Source organism: Nerophis lumbriciformis, linkage group LG05 (genome assembly GCF_033978685.3).
Source record: "Nerophis lumbriciformis linkage group LG05, RoL_Nlum_v2.1, whole genome shotgun sequence".
NCBI lineage: Eukaryota > Metazoa > Chordata > Actinopteri > Syngnathiformes > Syngnathidae > Nerophis > Nerophis lumbriciformis.
The window spans coordinates 50,485,190-50,505,295 of record NC_084552.2 but is presented as its reverse complement, the minus strand read 5'-3'; the positions used below and the strand labels follow the sequence as shown (position 1 = coordinate 50,505,295).

The 20,106-nt window shown below is 40.5% G+C and overlaps 1 protein-coding gene and 2 long non-coding RNA genes across 4 annotated transcripts in view; 2 read left to right on the top strand and 1 right to left on the bottom strand.

The window, feature by feature from the left end:
* The window catches only part of LOC133606017 (uncharacterized), a 176,720-nt gene extending 172,138 nt beyond the window's left edge, over nucleotides 1-4,582 (top strand). The window contains exon 4 of the long non-coding RNA XR_009815210.2: nucleotides 3,998-4,582. This is a non-coding gene — a long non-coding RNA (uncharacterized lncRNA). The remainder of the gene's footprint in view (nucleotides 1-3,997) is intronic.
* Nucleotides 1,003-19,698, bottom strand: LOC133606194 (sortilin). 2 transcript variants are annotated; one of them, XM_061959846.2, is made up of 21 exons: nucleotides 19,226-19,698; nucleotides 19,052-19,114; nucleotides 14,973-15,049; nucleotides 14,813-14,909; nucleotides 14,569-14,736; nucleotides 14,392-14,465; nucleotides 14,252-14,298; nucleotides 13,475-13,611; nucleotides 13,311-13,394; nucleotides 10,424-10,484; nucleotides 8,774-8,926; nucleotides 5,867-5,964; nucleotides 5,662-5,761; nucleotides 5,418-5,592; nucleotides 3,282-3,475; nucleotides 3,021-3,213; nucleotides 2,843-2,959; nucleotides 2,639-2,786; nucleotides 2,458-2,564; nucleotides 2,272-2,389; nucleotides 1,003-2,182 (listed from the first exon to the last, which is right to left on the bottom strand). In XM_061959846.2, exons 1-21 carry the CDS (start codon nucleotides 19,463-19,465, stop codon nucleotides 2,168-2,170), a joined length of 2,466 nt encoding a protein of 821 aa, XP_061815830.2. In that variant the 5' UTR covers nucleotides 19,466-19,698; the 3' UTR covers nucleotides 1,003-2,167. The 2 variants fall into 2 exon arrangements, with proteins under 2 accessions (XP_061815830.2, XP_061815829.2); XM_061959845.2 differs by having other exon boundaries at nucleotides 1,003-2,185; nucleotides 19,226-19,697.
* Nucleotides 4,661-9,708, top strand: LOC133606196 (uncharacterized). Its single transcript, XR_009815222.2, has 4 exons — nucleotides 4,661-5,588; nucleotides 5,828-5,984; nucleotides 8,767-8,918; nucleotides 9,304-9,708. It is a non-coding gene; the product is annotated as an uncharacterized lncRNA (long non-coding RNA).
* Nucleotides 19,699-20,106: the final 408 nt, after the last annotated feature.

Genomic DNA, 20,106 nt, shown 5'->3' with positions numbered 1-20,106 from the left:
CTCAGTTGGTTATTTATGCATCATATAACATACACTTATTCAGCCTGTTGTTCACTATTATTTATTTATTTTAAATTGCCTTTCAAATGTCTATTCTTGGTGTTGGGTTTTATCAAATAAATTTCCCCAAAAAATGCGACTTATACTCCAGTGCGACTTATATTTGTTTTTTTCCTTCTTTATTATGCATTTTCGACCGGTGCGACTTATACTCCGGAGCGATTTATACTCCGAAAAATACGGTAATTATAGTCCGCAAATTATGTGTTGTTGTTGAGTGTCGGTGTTGCCTAGAGCTCGGCGGAGTAACCGTGTAATACTCTTTCATATGGTGGCAGCCGGTAGCTAATTGCTTTGTAGATGTCGGAAACAGCGGGAGGCAGTGTGCAGGTAAAAAGGTATCTAATGCTTAAACCAAAAATAAACAAAAGGTGAGTCCCTCTAAGAAAAGGCATTGAAGCTTAGGGAAAGCTATGCAGAACGAAACTACAACTGAACTGGCTACAAAGTAAACAAAAACAGAATGCTGGACGACAGCAAAGACTTACTGCGTGTGGAGCAGATGGCGTCCACAAAGTACATCCGTGCATGACATGACAATCAACACCAAAATAGGAGCGCAAGACAAGAACTAAAACACCACACACAGGAAAACACAGAAAAACTCAAAATAAGTCACGGCGGGATGTGACAGGTCGTGACAGTAGACCTACTTTGAGACAAGTGCTATAGTGATGCATGGTTGGTTATGGTTATGGTTTGAATTCATATCCGACAATTGCGACAACAACTTTTTACTGTCAACTGAGTTTCGTTTTTTAACGATTCCTGCTGGTGGTGTGCCTCCGGATTTTTTCAACGCAAAATATGTGCCTTGGCTCAAAAAAGGTTGAAAAACACTGCCCTATAAATGCAATTTTTTAGGTATCTTTACTTCCACGCTATTATAATTAAATACATTATAAGCCATTTATTTATACAAAAAACAATTAAAAAGCAGAGTAGCATCACTTCTTTTTAATATTAAAATACAAATATTGTACAAATCAAGGGGTTTTCAAAGCCAATAAAGCAAAACATTGAAAGTATCTCAATAAATAAAGATATTGTATTTTTCCCATGGCTGTCTTTCAGATAGGGCTGCACGATTATGGCCAAATTAATAATCATGATTATGTTTTTAATCAACATTGAAATCAGGTATATTAATCATGATAATTCATTATGTTAGGTAAAGCACAGTGTTGCGAGGGGCCCGGGAGGATTTAATAAAGTCAGTAGATTTAATAGTCCAATAAAAAGGCTAAAAAAACCAGATCCCGAATATTTAAAGACACATTTGTATTTTTTGTTCATAATTTGTATTATTATGCAGCTTAGGCTCCAGCGACCCCGAAAGGGACAAGCGTTAGAAAATGGATGGATGAAATACATCCTCTTTTCTCATGATCAAATGTATCTTTTTAATGTACGGGGCAATTAAAAAAAAAACCAGCTATGATCCATGGTTGGCCCATGCGTCATCATTTGGACATTCCCGCTTTACCTAAACATAACATTGTTTGTAGTGAGAAACTTGTATGTTAAATGACAAAATACAATAATACAGCCTTTAACGTATCGGCTGTACTCACGTGAATGAGTAGTCCCTCAATGTGCAATTACGTTTCCGCATTCAAACACATGTGCAGATGCCGGTGGGGGCTCGCTGTTAGTCCTGCAAGTGCAACTCAGGCAGACAAGTAGAGCAGCGTGTTGTGCAGGCGTCCATACCTGTCGCCATCTATTAAGAGCGAAGCGGTCTCTAACGCACGCCACGTTAGACTCCACGGAATTGAAACGTGAAAAGTGAAGGTTGGTTAATTCTTGCTGGCGTCGTCAAAAAGCTAAGTGTGCATCCGCAATGGCCTCTGGCGTGGGCGGAGCCATTTTCACGGGTCCTCAAGACGAGCCGCTGTTGCTTTCCTGCCTCTGCGGGCTGTGAAAGTGCTTGATTTGATATGCAGTAGGAAGCCTGCTTTTTAAATGTTAATATTGCAGAAGATCACCCTCCTTTAATCATGGCAGCCAAAATTGTGTTTAAATTCCATCAATTGTGCAGCCCTACTTCCAGATTCACAGATCCCTCCATTCAGCACAGCACTGGTAACAGCCCAAAAGGTGTGCTTCACTGCAGAAGATTCTGCTGAAAAAGACATCATTATAATTAGCTTTTGAAAAAAAAAACACAAAAAAACCACACAAAATGGAGGCGTGGCAAGTGGTGGTTACATTGTCCGAGTCCGGTGGACAGGGCGTTCCATTGCTGCTTGTGGCGCTTTCAAGGTCCCCTGTGACACCGTTACGATCCTCTTGCCCCTGGAGATTGGAGAAGCGATACTCTGGTGCCCTGCGATTTAAAACACCCGAGCTGAAACGGCCTGAAAAACCGTTGGAAGTGTTCTACAAGTGGCTCACCTGTTCCTGTAGACTCCTCTCTTGACGGCTACGAACGCGAAGACGACTGCTGCCAACACGATGACGCCTGCGCCGCTGCACACCAGTATCAGTACCATCCTCTCTCGCTGGAACATTCCGACAAAAAACGTCCGTTCACGCCTTAAAAAGCGTAGACGAGAAAGCCCAGAAACCAACTTACAGGTGTGTCAAAATGGGTAACTGGCAAGGGGGAGCTCGCAGGTGGTGAATTAGAGGTGGGCTTGATGCCGCAGGGTCTTATGACGGTCTGGACTGCCAGTTGAGGCGAAAACCCTCCTTCGCATCTGTCGCTTGGGACTTTCCGATACCTGCCAACAAGAAGTTAGCAGATGCTGGGCGTTGTTGTCGTTGAGCGTTTGTTTACCCCGCCGTGAAGAGCTCGTCCTCCTGTCCGTCCAGGCAGGTCTCCAAGGTTTTGTTGTGAGCGTCGGGCTGTCGCACACACTCAGAAGTGTTGTCATGGCGATAATAGCCGTAGTCGCTGTGAAGGAAGACTCTTCACAATGGATCCTTATGTTGCGATCGTGCTGTTTTATTCTCACCACAAGAAATCGTCCCTGGTGCACAAACAGGGACTTTCCTTCTTCCTTAAGACAAAAGCGCGACCATTCCTGCAAACCGATTCTTTCTTCCGCCTCTTGTACGTCTCCTTGATGCCCAGGACGCAGCCGTCGCTCCTTGAAGCTCCTCCCTGTGTCGCATGAGCCAACCAGTCTTCATAATCCCGCTCATCGCCTGAAGGAGTATCAGATTGTAAAGTCTGGATGTCTTCTGGAGGTTTTCACAGCGTTAAAAAAACTCACACTCTCTCGTGACGAGGCTCTGGAAGTCGATGGTTACGGCAACCCACATGGGCTGGCCGTCGTCTTCGGGACGGAAGCCCCACACGCTGACGCTCAGGGCCTTGGTGCCCGGCTCGGACGACAGGCCCGCGAAGAAGAAGGGCTGCTCGGTGAAATTGTACGACTTCCAGCACTGACCCTCGTCTGTGGAGAACCTGAGGACAGGAGGGTGTAAAGATTTTGTCCCGAATGTAAGACATCCCTTTAAACCAGGGGTCTTTATGTTTTTCAGGCCAAGGACACCCTACTTATACGTCCTGTATGCAATTGTGTTTTTAATTAAACTGGTCCAAAAGGTACCTTGTTATTATGCAATACTAAGATATTCAAAGAATACACTAAAGCGTCACTAATAGCTAGCTGGCAACTGGTGCGCTCATTGTGAACTGGCAGCTTGCTGTCATGACCTGCCACGACAAATGACAGTAAAATACTGGTGACAGAACTGCCAATTTTTTTTACAGTGTGTTGGATCATTGTCAATGTGAATTTAAATACATTTACATTTGTGGGGAAAAAATGAAAATATAAGAAATCTAAAAAAAAAAAATTCAACCAAAAATGTCTTCACCCCGCTGCTGTATTTCTGAGGACCCCCTGTTGAAGAACTATGCCTTCAAACGTTTTTAAGTCAAGACAAGATTAATTCTTTGTATGTGTGTGTGTGTGTGTTACAGGAAGAAAAGCTCTGACTCTTGGGGAGAAGTCGTTTGACGTCAGGAGATCCGGGCTCTGCTGTTTGTTGGAACATCTGCATGTGGGGTTCTTTTTTTTTCCTGTGCTTGCCTAAGTCTTCTCCACCCCATCCCAAAAAGCATCCATGTAATTGAAGACTAAATTGTCCAATTATATGAATGTGAGTGCTTGTTCGTCTTTGTGTCCTGTGATCAGGGGCGCGGTGAGGGGATGGTGTTGGACAGGGGTCGGCAACCCGCGGCTCTAGATCCGCATGCGGCTCTTTAGCGCCACCCTAGTGGCTCTGGAGCTTTTTCAAAAATGTATGAACAATTGTTTTAATATGGTTTCCGTAGAAGGACAAACATGACGCAAACCTCCCTAATTGTTATAAAGCACACTGTTTATATTAAACATGCCTCACTAATTCGAGTATTTGGCAAGCGCCGTTTTGTCCTACTAATTTTGGCGTTCCTTGAACTCACCGTAGTTTGTTTACACATATAACTTTCTCCGCCTTTTAGGACGTGTTTATGCCACTTCTTTTTCTGTCTCATTTTGTCCACCAAACTTTTAACGTTGTGCATGAATGCACAAAGGTGAGTTTTGTTGATGTTATTGACTTGTGTGGAGTGCTAATCAGACATATTTGGTCACTGCATGACTGCAAGCTAATCGATGCTAACATGCTATTTAGGCTAGCTATATAAATAAATAAATAAATGATAAACGGGTTATACTTGTATAGCACATTTCTACCTTCAAGGTACTCAAAGCGCTTTGACAGTATTACCACATTCATCCATTCACACACTGATGGCGGGAGCTGCCATGCAAGGCGCTAACCAGCAGCCATCAGGAGCAAGGGGTGAAGTGTCTTGCCCAAGGACACAACGGACGTGACTAGGATGGTAGAAGGTGGGGATTGAACCCCAGTAACCAGCAACACTCCGATTGCTGGCACGGCCACTCTACCAACTTCGCCACGCCGTCTTATATATGTACATATTGCATCATTATGCCTCGTTTGTAGGTATATTTGAGGTCATTTAGTTTCCTTTAAGTCATCTTAATTCAATTTCTATCTCATGACACACTATCTGTATGTAATATGGCTTTTAATTTTTTGCGGCTCCAGACAGATTTGTTTTTGTATTTTTGGTCCAATATGGCTCTTTCAACATTTTGGGTTGCCGACCCCTGGTGTAGGAACAGGACAATTTTAAGAACCCCTGACTGACAGGGGCACCAAAAAATAGGATTGTGTCCGCGTGATTGGGATTTTTTTGAAACGAGTACAGTCAGCATAGAAATAGAAGGATGGACACATGTCAGTCTAGTATTTGTTGCCCGGTGGGATACATTGTGGGCATCTACCGCAATGTAATTCTTGCTTTTCTTTGCTGTTGTGTGTGTTAGTACTTGATGGTCTTCACTTGTCCTTCACGCCGAGCCTCCACAGCCACCACCAGACCGCCTGAGTCCAGAATGCTGTAGTGATGAGGACCCCTTAAAGTCCCCCGCCAGCTATAGCCCCCGTCTGACGACACAAACACATCCGGGTGCTGCGAGGACGACAGGCAATCCCCCACGGTACCTAATAAAGACGAGCGTTGAGTTAAAACCGACGTAAAAGACGGTTGAGGGAGGTATACGTCGCGGTTACCGTGGGCGATGACCAGACCGATGGCGGTGGGCTCCGACATGAGGAGCATGGGAACGATGTGATTGATGCGACTGTGTTCTCCGTGAATATGCAGCTTGCACTGCATGGTAAAAACATCGGAATGACAGAATACAAACCAAATTTAAAGCACTCATGTCCACTGCAGAGGATGCTGGTTTTCGGGACGATGTTCGAAGTAGCTCACATTCTTGACTTCTTGCCCACATTTGACATTCTGAGGTTTGGAAAGCTGCTGCCATGTTCCGCCGCGATTGAAGGAGATGACCGATCGTATTCGTCCGTCTGAAAAAGATAGTGGACAGGTACAGCCCTCACGTTTCAACAAGCATTTCACGATATACTATGGAGGGACAATACTGCGTATACATTAGAGTAGTCAGTGTCCAGCTTGTGTAGTGCATATATTTACTGTAAACACTCATTATTGTCTAAAATATGGCATCACAAGTGAGTACACCTCACATTGTGTCGTTTGTGTGAATATTTAGTGTGAGCACCATTGTTGCCTTAGTGCCATTAGGCATGGAGTTAAGCAGAGCTGCACAGGAATCATCTTCCACTCCTTCGTGATGACAACACTGCTGGAGCTGGTGGATGTTAAGACAACTTGCAGTCCACCTTCCTTCCGAATACCTTCCTTTCTTTTTTCAATCAATCAATCAATCAATCTTTATTTATATAGCCCTAAATCACAAGTGTCTCAAAGGGCTGCACAAGCCACAACGACATCCTCGGTACAAAGCCCACATAAGGGCAAGGAAAACTCACCCCAGTGGGACGTCGATGTGAATGACTATGAGAAACCTTGGAGAGGACCGCATATGTGGGTAACCCCCCCCCCCTCTAGGGGAGACCGAAAGCAATGGATGTCGAGTGGGTCCAGTCCATAGTGGGGCCAGCAGGACACCATCCCGAGCGGAGATGGGTCAGCAGCGCAGAGATGTTCCCAGCCGATGCACAGGCGAGCGGTCCACCCCGGGTCCCGACTCTGGACAGCCAGCACTTCATCCATGGCCACCGGACCTGTGCCCCCCCCCCTCAAGGAAAAGGGGAGCAGAGGAGAAAAGAAAAGAAACGGCAGATCAACTGGTCTAACAGGGGGGCTATTTAAAGGCTAGAGTATACAAATGAGTTTTAAGATGGGACTCTTTCTTTCCTTTCTTCCTTCCCGTTTCTACTTTAAATTATCACAGAACATGTTAGCATTCATATTTGAACCGCAGCTCCCCACAAGTGCGAGCAGCACTCGTGGAGCCCCACACCACCACGCTAGCACCACTGTGCTTCACTGTCTGCAATAATTGTTCCACTCATTTGTGTTACCAGACATGTGGACAATAATGGCTGAGTGTTGACCAGAGGTTATATAGATACAAATTGTATTAAAGTACCAGTAGAGTGAAAAAACAAGTTGACTTTAAATGCTTAATTATGTTTAATTGTATCCATGTGTCTCACAACACGAAGGTCCTGAGTAGTCCTGAGTTCAATACCGGGCTCGGGATCTTTCTGTGTGGAGTTTGCATGTTCTCCCCGTGACTGCGTGGGTTCCCTCCGGGTACTCCGGCTTCCTCCCACCTCCAAAAACATGCACCTGGGGATAGGTTGATTGGCAACACTAAATTGGCGCTAGTGTATGATTGTGAGTGTGAATGTAGCTGAGATAGGCTCCAGAACCCCCCGCGACCCCAAAAGGGACAAGCGGTAGAAAATGGATCCATTAAACCATATCCAATTGTATTTACAATTCGCAAAGTATGCAAAAATACCGTCTAAACATCACAAAATGCCACAAATTCAGACAGCCATTTTGAATATTTCACTCTGAACACCTTCAGCTATTTCCGGAGATTGACGTCACTCTAGTAACGCTTCTGCACTCTGACCTTATTAGATCGGTCATACTGCAAATACACAAAAATTGGAAAGAGATGTGCTGTTCATCATTCATAGCCCTTATGTAAGACAATAACACATGTTCTTGGCTCTTTTATGAATTCAAAATCGTAAATGAATAGCCAATAATTGAGTCAATAAATCGAGGGTCCTCAATTGCGCCCATTATACCCTTTAAAAAACATCCAGAAACAGCCAACAATACTCCATTTACATGTTGTGACCTGACAATTTACCAAATAAGAGTAATATTGTTGTTATAAGCGCCAGCCAACGCAGAAGTACTATTTTAAGTTTGATTGGTGGAACAGAGTCATGTGACAGGGCCCACTGGAAGAAGTCTTCCTAACAATTTTCCACAATATACGTCTTTGCAGGCAGTAATCCATAGATTAAAATAGATGTATGTATGTATATATATATATATATATATATATATATATATAATAGGTAATAGTAAGGTAATAGATGTATGTGTATATATATATATATATATATATATATATAGGTGACCCCTCCCCTAAAGGGGGGGGGGTGTCACCCACATCTGCGGTCCTCTCCAAGGTTTCTCATAGTCATTCACATTGACATCCCTCGGGTTGTGAGTTATTCCTTGCCCTTATGTGGGATCTGAACCGAGGATGTCGTTGTGGCTTGTGCAGCCCTTTGAGACACTTGTGATTTAGGGCTATATAAATAAACAGAGGAAAGAAAATAAACAGAGGAAAACATGTAACAATGATATAAATACATGTAGCGATCAGAGTGAAACTTAATGTAACAAAGTAAAAGTAATGTTTCTTCTTCATTAAAATAAACAGAATGTTGCATTAAAACTACTCTGACTAGTAGAAGTTTACAAAAAGTTACGAAGGGATATGTATTGAAGTACATGTAGCACGTTCCTACCACTTCTGTTGTTGACTCACTCTTACTGGACAATAAATACAAGCTGCTCACTGACTACTCTAGATTACCGTATTTTTTGGACTATAAGTCGCAGTTTTTTTCATAGTTTGGCCGGGCTCCAGTGCAACTTATATATGTTTTTTTTCCTTCTTTATTATGCATTTTCGGCAGGTGCGACTTATACTCCGGTGCGACTTATTCTCCGAAAAATACGGTATATTCATTTCTAAATGATTGTCCTTTGAGAAGATTTATATAAAACGTTTCATCTGTCGGCAGCCTTTACCTTTGTCCAGTCTGTTGGTGAGGTAGACTCCTCGCAGCGACGTGACGTTCCGGAAATCGCTCTTCCTCTGCCCATCAAACAGGTGGCGCTCCAGGGATTTGGAGAACAGGATGCCGCGGTCGTCCGACGTGTACATGGTTCCAAAGTAGGTGTCTTTGAGGAAAAAAAGACATTCATGATAAAGTGGTACTTTGACTTCTTGTATGATCCGGTTTTTGATGACAACATTCATGTACTATCTCAACATTGCACATTACAAACTACACTGTGAAAATGTATTCCGATAAAAAACAAGCTAAGTCGCTAGAATTTTACTGTAAATTGACAGTGTTTTTTTTTTTTTTTTAGCTTTTACACAGAATTACAGTAAATTGAAAAACAGTACCAATGTTATTTTTATGGTAAAATTCTGGATGACTGAGCTGCCAGTTTTTTACAGCGGAAATCTACTCCCGTTTGGAAAAACGGTAGCAGACAGCTTTTTTTACAGTAAAATCTACAGACTTTTTTTTTTTTTTTTTTTTTTACAGTGCATTGACGTCAGGAGATCCGGGCTCTGCTGTTTGTTGGAACGTCTGCATGTGGGGTTCCTTTTTTTCCCTGTGCTTGCGTGAGTCTTCTCCACCCCACCCCAAAAAGCATCCATGTAATTGAAGACTAAATTGTCCAATTATACGAATGTGAGTGCTTGTTCGTCTTTGGGTCCTGTGATCAGGGGCGCCGTGAGGCACAATGGTACACTGGTACTACTGTTTTTTTTTCTACGGTAAAATTCTGGCACCAGAGCTGAGTTTTTTTAAATGTAAAATCTACTTACTTTTATTTTTACAGTGTTACTGTATAATAAAAAACAGTACCATTGTTATTTATATGGTACAACTTGGCGACTTAGTTGACAGTTTTTTTACCATAAAGACCAGGTTGTTTTCAGAGTGCATTACTGTAAATAAAATAAAATAAACGGTACCACTGTTATTTTTTAGGTAAAATTCTGGCGATTGAGCTGACAGTTTTTTACAATGGAGATCTACTGTTGTTTCTTCAGTGAATTACTGTAAATGGAAAAACGATACCATTTTTTCTTATACAGTAAAATCCTGGCAACCGAGCTACCAGTGTTTCTCTGTAAAATCTACTGACTATTTTTAGTCTAAATCGTTTGCTTATGTATCACTCCTATTCATTTGTTAGGGTCTGTGGAACAAATTGGATTCCTTACGGGAAAATTGTCATGTGGAATCACATGACCTACTGTATTTTGTGAACAATAGTCATAAATCTGTCAGCCATTAAGGGATGACGAGGTTGTTAGTGGTTGTGTGCGATACACCCTGATGATCTCCAGATATATTTGTCAGCATGTTTGCATTGTAACCTAAATCCCCTTTAAGCAGAACGCTCCCTCTGTATCTCCCCCATTTATCTAAACTCCTGTCAGCTTTAAAAAGGGAAACAAGTAGGGAATTACACCATTTTATGCGATAAAGGCTGTTAATATGCAAACATTGTCCAGCCCTCCTCTCGTGATGGAATGATGTGTCAGCAGCAGCCAGAACCCGTGAAACCAGTTCACTCTTTGCCGTTAAGTTTTTCCATTACAGCGACAACAAACTAAAGGGCTGAGTGTTGATAGATTTTGTTTGTTTTTACCTCCTGGATTGTCCACATGCATGAACAGCATGTCCTCATCGCCGTCCAAGATGGAGTAAAACTGCCAACAAACATGAGAGAATGTGATGACCACTTTCACTCTGGTCTAATCTCTGTGAGACACACATAGCGTTTTGAGGCCTGTATGCTAACGTTGGAAGGGAAATGTCTATACCATTGTGGTTTAGCTTGGAGCAATAACTTGGTAGTTGTTTTCGAGGGGAACTGCACTTTTTTTTGGAATTTTGCCTATCATTCACAATCATTATGAGAGACAAGAACACACGTCTTTTTTTTAGGATATTAAAGATGATAAGAAACGGTTGTAACATGCACCTAATGGGTCACCATTGTAGCCTTCAAAGAGACAACTTCAAAACCCCTAATCAAAGTTTTGTATACACACTGCAAGTCTATATATAATGTAGTAGCAGACACGATCATTACAATATGTGATATGTACAATATTTACCATATTTTGGTCATTTTATGCACAGCCGGAACTAATTCTTTGGAGCATTCCCATTTCCATAGCAACGCACTTCCGACTTCCCGCAACATATTTGTTCCTACTCCCGGAATCAAACACGAGTGTTTTCTAATCATGTCAGACTTGGTAACAGACAACGAAGACAAATATTTTTGGACAAATGGGGATTCCCAACCTTATATTTTTGAAGCTGAATATAGGGAGGATGAACTGCTGCTTCTAGAAGGCAGCACGAAGAAGAAGCTGAAACGTTGGAGCAGACGGAAGCCGTGGTCACGCTGCAAATATGGAACTTATAAGCCAAGCTTTGCCAAATTAATGGATTGTTTACCCAAATCAACAGGAAATGTCCCCGGCCAACTTGACCAAACGGACAACTGTCCATCGAGTAAGTCACTATCCTATTGATCATGATACTTGCATCACAGCACCGTACCCTACAGTACATACACTCTTGAGCTAGCTGTGGACAAACAAACAAACATGAAATGTGGGCTAATACTTTACAGATACTGTAATATGATTGTTCATGTTTTTCAGTCAGTACAAATTAGTGTTCTATCGCAGTGGTGAGAATTACTAACTCAGAAGCGTTTTGTGCTGACATAGAAGCTAGCTTATCTCTTGCCGTAGTTAGCTTTTACGGCTAATACCGTAGCATACCGATTTATAAGTAGGCTAGAAAAAGAGTTCCTCAGTTTTCGCTCTTACAATAACAATGTCGCTTCAGCATGGTTATTATACAGGTTAATGAATGTAAATTAAGTATTGTTGACGGTTTTAGAATGCATTTTTTTTTAAATTTAGAGGTAGAATTGATTGCTTCCTTTAGCTACATTACTAGCCACCAAGTTTGTGCCAAAAGCTCTAGACTAGCTTACAATTACGGCTAGCTAAGGAAAACCCTAACCCTAACACATTTTTTATTTTCCAACAATTGTTTTTTTCATCTTCATGTTTGTAGTTATATGATTAAAATCAAATACTTTACATATTAAACTTAAATACTTAAAAATGTAGGATTTTCGCCAAAAGCTTACAATTACAGCTAGCTTAGGAAAACAATGTATCTTCACTGTTTTTGATTTGAAAAAAATTTAATGTTTCGACTTAAAAAAAGATTTGTAAAAATTAAGAGACATACTTACATATATAGTCCAAAAAATAAAAATTTGGCCAAAAGCTAACCAAACTAGCTTACAATTGTGGCTGCCTAATGAAAACAATGTATCGCCACTTTTTTTGTCTTTGATCAAGTGATTATTTTTCATGTTTCTACTTTAAAGGATTTGTAAAAATAAAGACACATACTTACATATATTGTCTAACAAATTAGAGTTTGCGCCAACATCAAACCAGACTAGCTTACAATTAAAATACAATGTATCTCCACTATTTTTATTTTTTTTTCTCATGTTTTCACTGAAAAAAAAATTTGTAAAAATGAGGTAGATACTTACATATACACTATACAGTCACATATATACTATATAGTCAAATATAGTATATATATATACACTGTAGTTTGCGCCAAAAGCTAACAAAACTGGCTTACAGTTATGGCTATCTAATTAAAACACTATCTCAACTTTTAATGATTTGATCAAGTGATTATCTTTCATGTTTCTACTTAAAATGATTTGTAAAAAAAAAACAATACATACATACTTACATATTTTTGTGGAAATAATTAGAGTTTGCACCAACATCTAACTAGACTGGTTTACAGTTATGGCCGTCTAATGAAAACAACATATCTCCAATTCTTTTTTTCATATTTTTACTTATAAAGATTTGTAAAAATGAGGTAGATACTTACATATATATTTAAACATGAATTTAGTTTGCCCCAAAAGCTAACAAAACTAGCTTAAAATGATGGCTACTTAATGAAAACAATGTATTTCAGCTTTTAATGTTTTTGATCAAATGATTATGTTTATACTTACAAATATTTGTAAAAATAAGGATACATACTTACATATATTGTCTAAAAAAATTGGAGTTTGCGCCCAAATCTAGCCAGACGAGTAAGGCTGTCTAATGAAAACAATGTATCGCCACTTTTGTTTTCCAACAAGCATTTCTTTCTTTGTGTTTCTAATTAAACATATTTTATAAACTGGAGATACTGTACATACTTACACATGAATATTGTTTAAAAATGTTGAGTTTGCACCAAAAGCTAACTAGACTTGCTTACAATTATGGTGATATAATGAAAACAATACATCTCCACTTTTGTTTTGATTCTATTTCTACTTAAAAAGATATGTAAAACTAGAGAAAAATCCTTACATATTTACTCTTTTTTTAGAGGTGCATTAGTCAAAGTGTTTATAATGTTAGCTTTTGTCAGGAATGTCTGTTTTTATTTGCAAATGAAAAAAGGCTCACCTGCTCAGTGGAGGCGGAAGGCAGTAGCGCTTGACTAAAAGTGTCTCCTTGGTCGGAAGAAAAGTACATGACTCTGGGCGATCGCTGGGAGTGAAATAAAATACAGTAAGTGCTGCTTTGTTATTGTCATTGCAAAACATTCGTTGGAAAATAGGACGCATCACCGTGTCTTCCATGACCGAGAAGAAAAGAAAGGCTCCGATGTATCCAAAACTGAAGACGTCCTCGTGGATGATGGTGAAGGTCTTCCCCAGGTCCTTTGTCCTCTTTAGCTGTAAGTCTCCTCGCTCCTCTGCATCCACTACAAGCGTAAGTAGAAACGCCACATCAGTACTACTACTACTAATATTAATAATAAACCCTATACAATAATTACAAGTACAAATTAAAGTCAAAATATTGAGTTGTAGTAAGTAGTAGAGGTGCACAAAATAATTGATTCACATCCAAACCGCGATTCTTATTAAAACCAATGTAAATAGATTCATAATTAAAAATAAATAAATAAATATATATATACATATATATATATATATATATATATATATATATATATAGTACAGGCCAAAAGTTTGGACTATTACATTGTAGATTGTCACTGAACGCATCAAAACTATGACACCTGTGAAGTGAAAACTCTTTCAAGTGACTACCTCTTGAAGCTCATCGAGAGAATGCCAAGAGTGTGCAAAACAGTAATCAGAGAAAAGGGTGGCTATTTTGAAGAAACTACAATATAAAACATGTTTTCAGTTATTTCACCTTTTTTGTTAAGTACATACCTGTACTGATATACACACACACACACATACATATTTACATAATGATTAATTTTTAAAAATAAATTTTTGGGCCATCTCCATGTAACAAGGAGAAGCGTTTCTAACCAGTAACCTGTTTAATTATAATTATTATACCAACTCTTCAATGTGTTGACTTACTTGTGTCTGCTTTACTGCAGCTGAAGAACAAATTGATGCCAGCACCCCTGAAAAAAGCATCACATTTGAGCAGAAATGTCTAATTTTAGACTTAATTTCTATGGTTTCTGTATGACGGTTGGCGTCCTGTTTATTCACACCATGAGAAAGAATGCACTCCATCATGCACTTTGGTCCACTTGGCGCCAAAGTCCACAGAGAGCCACAGACCGCCCTGCAAGTCAGGAACAGGAACACACAGGTTGTTTACCTTCTTCTTCGAGGCGTGCGCACGCTGCAGTACGGAGCAAAACAAAAAGAAAAGAAAAGTGACTCACGTCGATGCTGAGCGCCACCAGGTAGTCCGGGTTGAGGAAGTGGTAGGTGATGGGCTGTGCCAGGTGGAAGGGAAGCTGGGTGAAGCGGAAGGTGGCGCCAGCGTCATTGGAGGTGAAGATGATGCCTCCTGGGTGGTCCACCACTGGGGTGTCTGCTGTCAGTATCACCTGTCAGCCAAACATATGCAATGTCAGCGTTATATTACATCACTTCCTGTTTGTAGTGGAGGTTGTTGCAACTCACAGAACTTCCCGGCCCCACGCTGACGCCAAACTCCTCTTTGATGAAGGTGTGGTTGATGCTTTGAGAGATGTCGTGGAAGGACTTTCCGTAATCCGTACTGATGGGAAAGCAACATCAGATCATTTCTGTGTTGTCTCACCTGAAGTTACCATGAACTCACCTTCTGTACAGTCGAGACGAACCGCCTTCCAGGAACGTGTCTAAGGGGGTGTTGATGGTGGACAACACCAGGATGACCTGTCATAAAGATACCAACGTGCTACAAAATGGACTTTGGTGACCAAACTGTGATGTTGGGTTCTTATAATTCAGACTATTACCGTTGGAAAGCATTATGTCCCAAATTATTTCTGCTTGATTTGTTGAGGTGCACCACCAAGTTGGTACACCTGAACCAGGGGTACCCAAACTACAGCCCGCGGGCCAATTGCAGCCCGCCAGCAACTTCAATTTCAAGCAATCTGGCCAGGCAGGGTGTTTACATGTTAAGGTTAAGTACTTGGCGGTTTGAGTCGTAGTTACTTGTCACCATTTTATGGACAGTCTGAGGTACGCAGGCCAGTGACCATTCAAAAGCATTTACTTATATGACCCACTCCAAACAACCTTCCCTAGACACGGCGCAGAATTATTTTTTTTTAAACCAGCACAAAAAGTCAACAAAAATGTCACATATAACACAACTTGCTAAGTGAACTATGTGGATATTATAAAAAAAAACAGCTAACCACCATAAAAAAAAAATCTAAATTACTGTACACCCATTTAAATCCAAGGCATGATGGGAAAAAAATAAACAAAACTCTCCACACTAATCCATGTTTGGCACAATTTAGCAGCTTGATATTTCTGATTGATTACGAAACTTTAAGGAAGCAGTCACAAAAAAAACAAGGTAGGAGTTGAACTTTCACATGCTCTTATTATTCAATTCTAATAATTATTAGTTATATATCCATAATATTACTATAATATTACTATATATATATATATATATATATATATATATGTATTTTTGTTTGTTTGTTGTTGTTTTTTACGCAAAAATAGCATAACAAGAGCAAGGACATTCATATTATTTTGAGTTTGAGCACCAAAAGCTAACCAAACTAAATCAAAATAATTTCAGACTAAAAAAAAATACCTCAAAATCTCTTCTTTCTGATGAAAGAAAACATTTGGAGATGCACAGTTTTCACTGATAGTGATTTGTCTAAAATATTTGGTGTGAGAAAGATTGGTGATTTCACACAAAAATATCATCGCAGCCCAATAAAAAGCATGTATACCACCACATGGAATTGAATGGAACTGTTTGTGATTGCACTAAATAAATTACAACGAAATGTGTTTCAGTCAGGGGCGAAGGGGGTCTTAGTTTGAGACCAGGAAAAAAACTGTATAACTTGTAGTTTTAGTTATGTTTTATCTTGCTAGTGGTAAAAGATAACTATACAATAAATAATCACAACTGTACAATAAAAAACATGTATCTCCAAAAAAGTTAGTTGTTTTTACTGTTTTCGGTGAAAAAACAACAACATTTGGACATACATGGTTTTCACTGCAGTGATATATTGTAAGTATATTTCTAAGTATCCATCCATTTTCTACCGCTTGTCCCTTTTGGGGTTGCGGGGGGTTCTGGAGCCTATCTCAGCTGCATTCAGGCGGAAGGCGGGGTACACCCTGGACAAGTCGCCACCTCATCGCAGGACCAACACAGATAGACAACTTTCACACTCACATTCACACACTGGGGCCAATTTAGTGTTGCCAATCAACCTATCCCCAGGTGCATGTCTTTTGAGGTGGTAGGAAGCCGGAGTACACGGAGGGAACCCACGCAGTATATGTCTAAAATATCCTGTGCTTGATTTGATGATAGAACAGGGGTGTCAAACGTACGGCTCGTGGGCCGTATCAGGCCCACGAACAGGTTTCCTCCGGCCTGCGACCCGTAAGATCAATTTGCTAAATATAAAAATTAGCTGCATTTTTTATTTTTATGAAAGAAACTGCTCTTCTAAATGTGTCCACTGGGTGTCGCAACAGCAATTCAAGTGTAACCCACGTCACACATGACAGTGTTTAAAGATGACATGTCAGCTGACTTGAAGCGCTCCTGTTGTGGCTGGCAGCAGATGGCGGCAGTATCGTCGCACAATACCTTCTTCAATTGTAATTTATCCACTCAACGGATAAACTAACGAAATGGTACGATGATTTTAAGTCAACTTGACCATCATCTTTGTAGTTAGAGTTCCGTGCAGCGCTTTCAATTGGTTAAATGCACGATGCGCACCCTAAATTTAATTGTAAAAATGTGTGTTTCTACATTTGTTGTGTTTGTTCCATATTATTTCACGCTTAAATCTACTATGTTCACATTGGATAAGTTTGTAGTTACAGTATGTCACCTTGACAACTTGAAGTGTTTTGCCAAGTGGATTATTTGTGATGTGTAAATTTTCAGAAAGTGCTTGTTCTATTGTTGGCCAAAGTAAGACCCAGAAAACAATCTGAAGTTGTCTTTATTTTTAAGTTTTATTGCCATGATTTTACCAGGGAATATATATTTCTCCATGTGGCCCCTGAGCTAAAATGAGTTAGACACTCCTGTGTTAGACTATATAAAAATAAGGCTTTTTAATGAAAACTATTTTCTGAGGTTTTCATCTTTGCAATCAAGTGACATAACATTTTCTTAGTGTTTCTGATTGAAAAGAAAGATTAAATAAAAAGTGGACATACATGCTTTTGATCGGTCAGTGATATTATAATTGTTAGGTTTGAATGATGATAAATGAATGTGTTGTGGCAGTTGCGGATTTCACCAACGCTGTAGTTTGAGGAAACACTTGGTTGCTTTTCCAAATGTTTTTAATGGTGAACGTGAGAATCCTAAACAGGAAGTGGTGAAGGTTTAATGGATTTGTAAAAAAAAAAAACCTGAGACAAAGTCCAAGTTCATTGTGTTCTTCATGGTGTTTTTGAAACTGCACCATTCCTTTCCTTAGACTTTTCAACTAACTTGAAGTGTTTTGCCAAGTGGATTATTTGTGATGTGTACATTTTCAGAATGTGCTTGTTCTATTGTTGGCCAAAGTAAGACCAAGAAAACAATCTGAGGTTGTCTTTGTTTTTACATTTTATTGCCATGATTTTACCAGGGAATAGATTTTCCTCCATGTGGTCCCTGAGCTAAAATGAGTTAGACACCCCTGTGTTAGACCAGTGTTTTTCAACCACTGTGCCGCGGCACACCAGTGTGCCGTGAGACAGTCTGGTGTGCCGTGGGAGATTATCTAATTTCACCTATTTGGGTTAAAAATATTTTTTGCAAACCAGTAATTATAGTCTGCAAATGATGTGTTGTTGTTGAGTGTCGGTGCTGCTTAGAGCTCGGCGGAGTAACCGTGTAATATTCTTCCATATCAGTTGGTGGCAGCCAGTAGCTAATTGCTTTGTAGATGTCGGAAACAGCGGGTGGCAGTGTCCAGGTAAAAAGGTATCTAATGCTTAAACCAAAAATAAACAAAAAGTGAGTGCCCCTAAGAAAAGGCATTGAAGCTTAGGGAAAGCTATGCAGAACAAAACTAAAACTGAACTGGCTATAAAGTAAACAAAAACAGAATGCTGGACGACAGCAAAGACTTCCTGTGGAGCAAAGACGGCGTCCACAAAGTACATCCGTACATGACATGACAATTAACACCAAAATAGGAGCGCAAGACAAGAATTAAAACACCACACACAGGAAAACACAGAAAAACTCAAAATAAGTCACGGCGGGATGTGACAGGTCGTGACAGTAGACCTACTTTGAGACTAGTGCTATAGTGATGCATGGTTGGTTATGGTTATGGTTTGAATTCATACCCGACAATTGCGACAACAACTTTTTACTGTCAACTGAGTTTCCTTTTTTAACGATTTCTGCTGGTGATGTGCCTCCGGATTTTTTCAACGCAAAAAATGTGCCTTGGCTCAAAAAAGGTTGAAAAACACTGTGTTAGACTATATAAAAATATGCCTTTTTAATGAAAACCTTTTTCTGAGGTTTTCGTCTTTGCAATCAAGCGACATAACATTTTCTTAGTGTTTCTGATTGAAGAGAAAGATGAAATAAAAAGGACGTATACGTGCTTTTCATCGGACAGAGATATATTTGCCTCAAAGATTTGGTGGGCAAATAGCTACTATAAGCAAATGCAACATGTTGCTGGTGATACTCACCCCTGTGCCATCGCCCACCCATGTGAGGATGACGTAAGAGCCATCGTCACCATTAAAACCAGTCTAAGAGCAAAAAGACATACAATATGTAATAATTGTCAAAAACAAGTGGACTTTGTCCCCTGTCCATTGACTGTTAGTGTACATATTCCGCACAAGTCAAACCCACCTCACCTCATGTGTGTTGTCATCCAGAACTTCATGCTCCGCAGGCGTCAGGTTGACCCGGCAAGAGTCGAAGGAAGCCCCGCTGGGAGCCCTGGAAGTGCCGGCGTCCCTCCGGACGTGACTCCGCGCCGCGTCCAACCGAGCCCCGCCATGAGGCGTCGACGGCGGCGGCGGCGGCATCCTGCGTCCGTCCCCGCATTGAAGCAGCAGTAAACCGCCGAGCACCACGACCCTCCTCCAGACCATGACCGGTGCCAGAACCACTCAGGAGCCCCAGTGGAGGTGTCCGTGGGCGGCCGTGTCCCCGAGTCCCAAGTGAGTCTGCCGGGAGCAGGTGTGGGAGTGGGGAGGGAAGAGCTGGGACGGGTCATTTACATGGAAAGTGCTGCGTGGAGTCCAGCAGGTGTTTGAGCCCGCATCTCCCTCACCTGCCGGAGAGAAGCCATGTGACCTCCCTGGACGAGATGTGGGCTCCACTGCCGCCATTTTACTTCTTTACAATATAAGGAAGTCTTTACAGAATTGACGATCTTTGTGTGTAGTAGGAGTGAGTTTCCAAGATAAAACATTTTTGGATTACCTCTAATTTGGAGCTATTCAAAAACAGAAAGTAAAACTACAGCTATAGGTTTAAAATCTACTCATATACAGCCATAAAAAGAACTACAATTTTACATATTTACTATATTAATTCATCAAAGTTTATTTATATAGGCCTTCATCACAAATGCCTCAACCCCTTTACATCTTTTAAATAGTGCAGTAGCAATAATTGACCATGAGGGAGACCTATATAACTCCACTAATACTTTGGAAATAAAGTAAATCAAATGTGGAAAAAGCAGAGGTGGTATAGAGTAGCCAAAAATGTTACTCAAGTAAGAGTA

Coding starts and splice junctions, on each gene's coding strand:
- LOC133606194 (XM_061959845.2), bottom strand. CDS start 19,465: ATGGTCTGGAGGAGGGTCGTGGTGCTCGGCGGTTTACTGCTGCTTCAA. Junction 5,593..5,661: donor CGGTCTGGTCATCGCCCACG/GTAACCGCGACG, acceptor CGTCTTTATTAG/GTACCGTGGGGGATTGCCTG. Junction 2,960..3,020: donor ACCAGGGACGATTTCTTGTG/GTGAGAATAAAA, acceptor CTTCCTTCACAG/CGACTACGGCTATTATCGCC.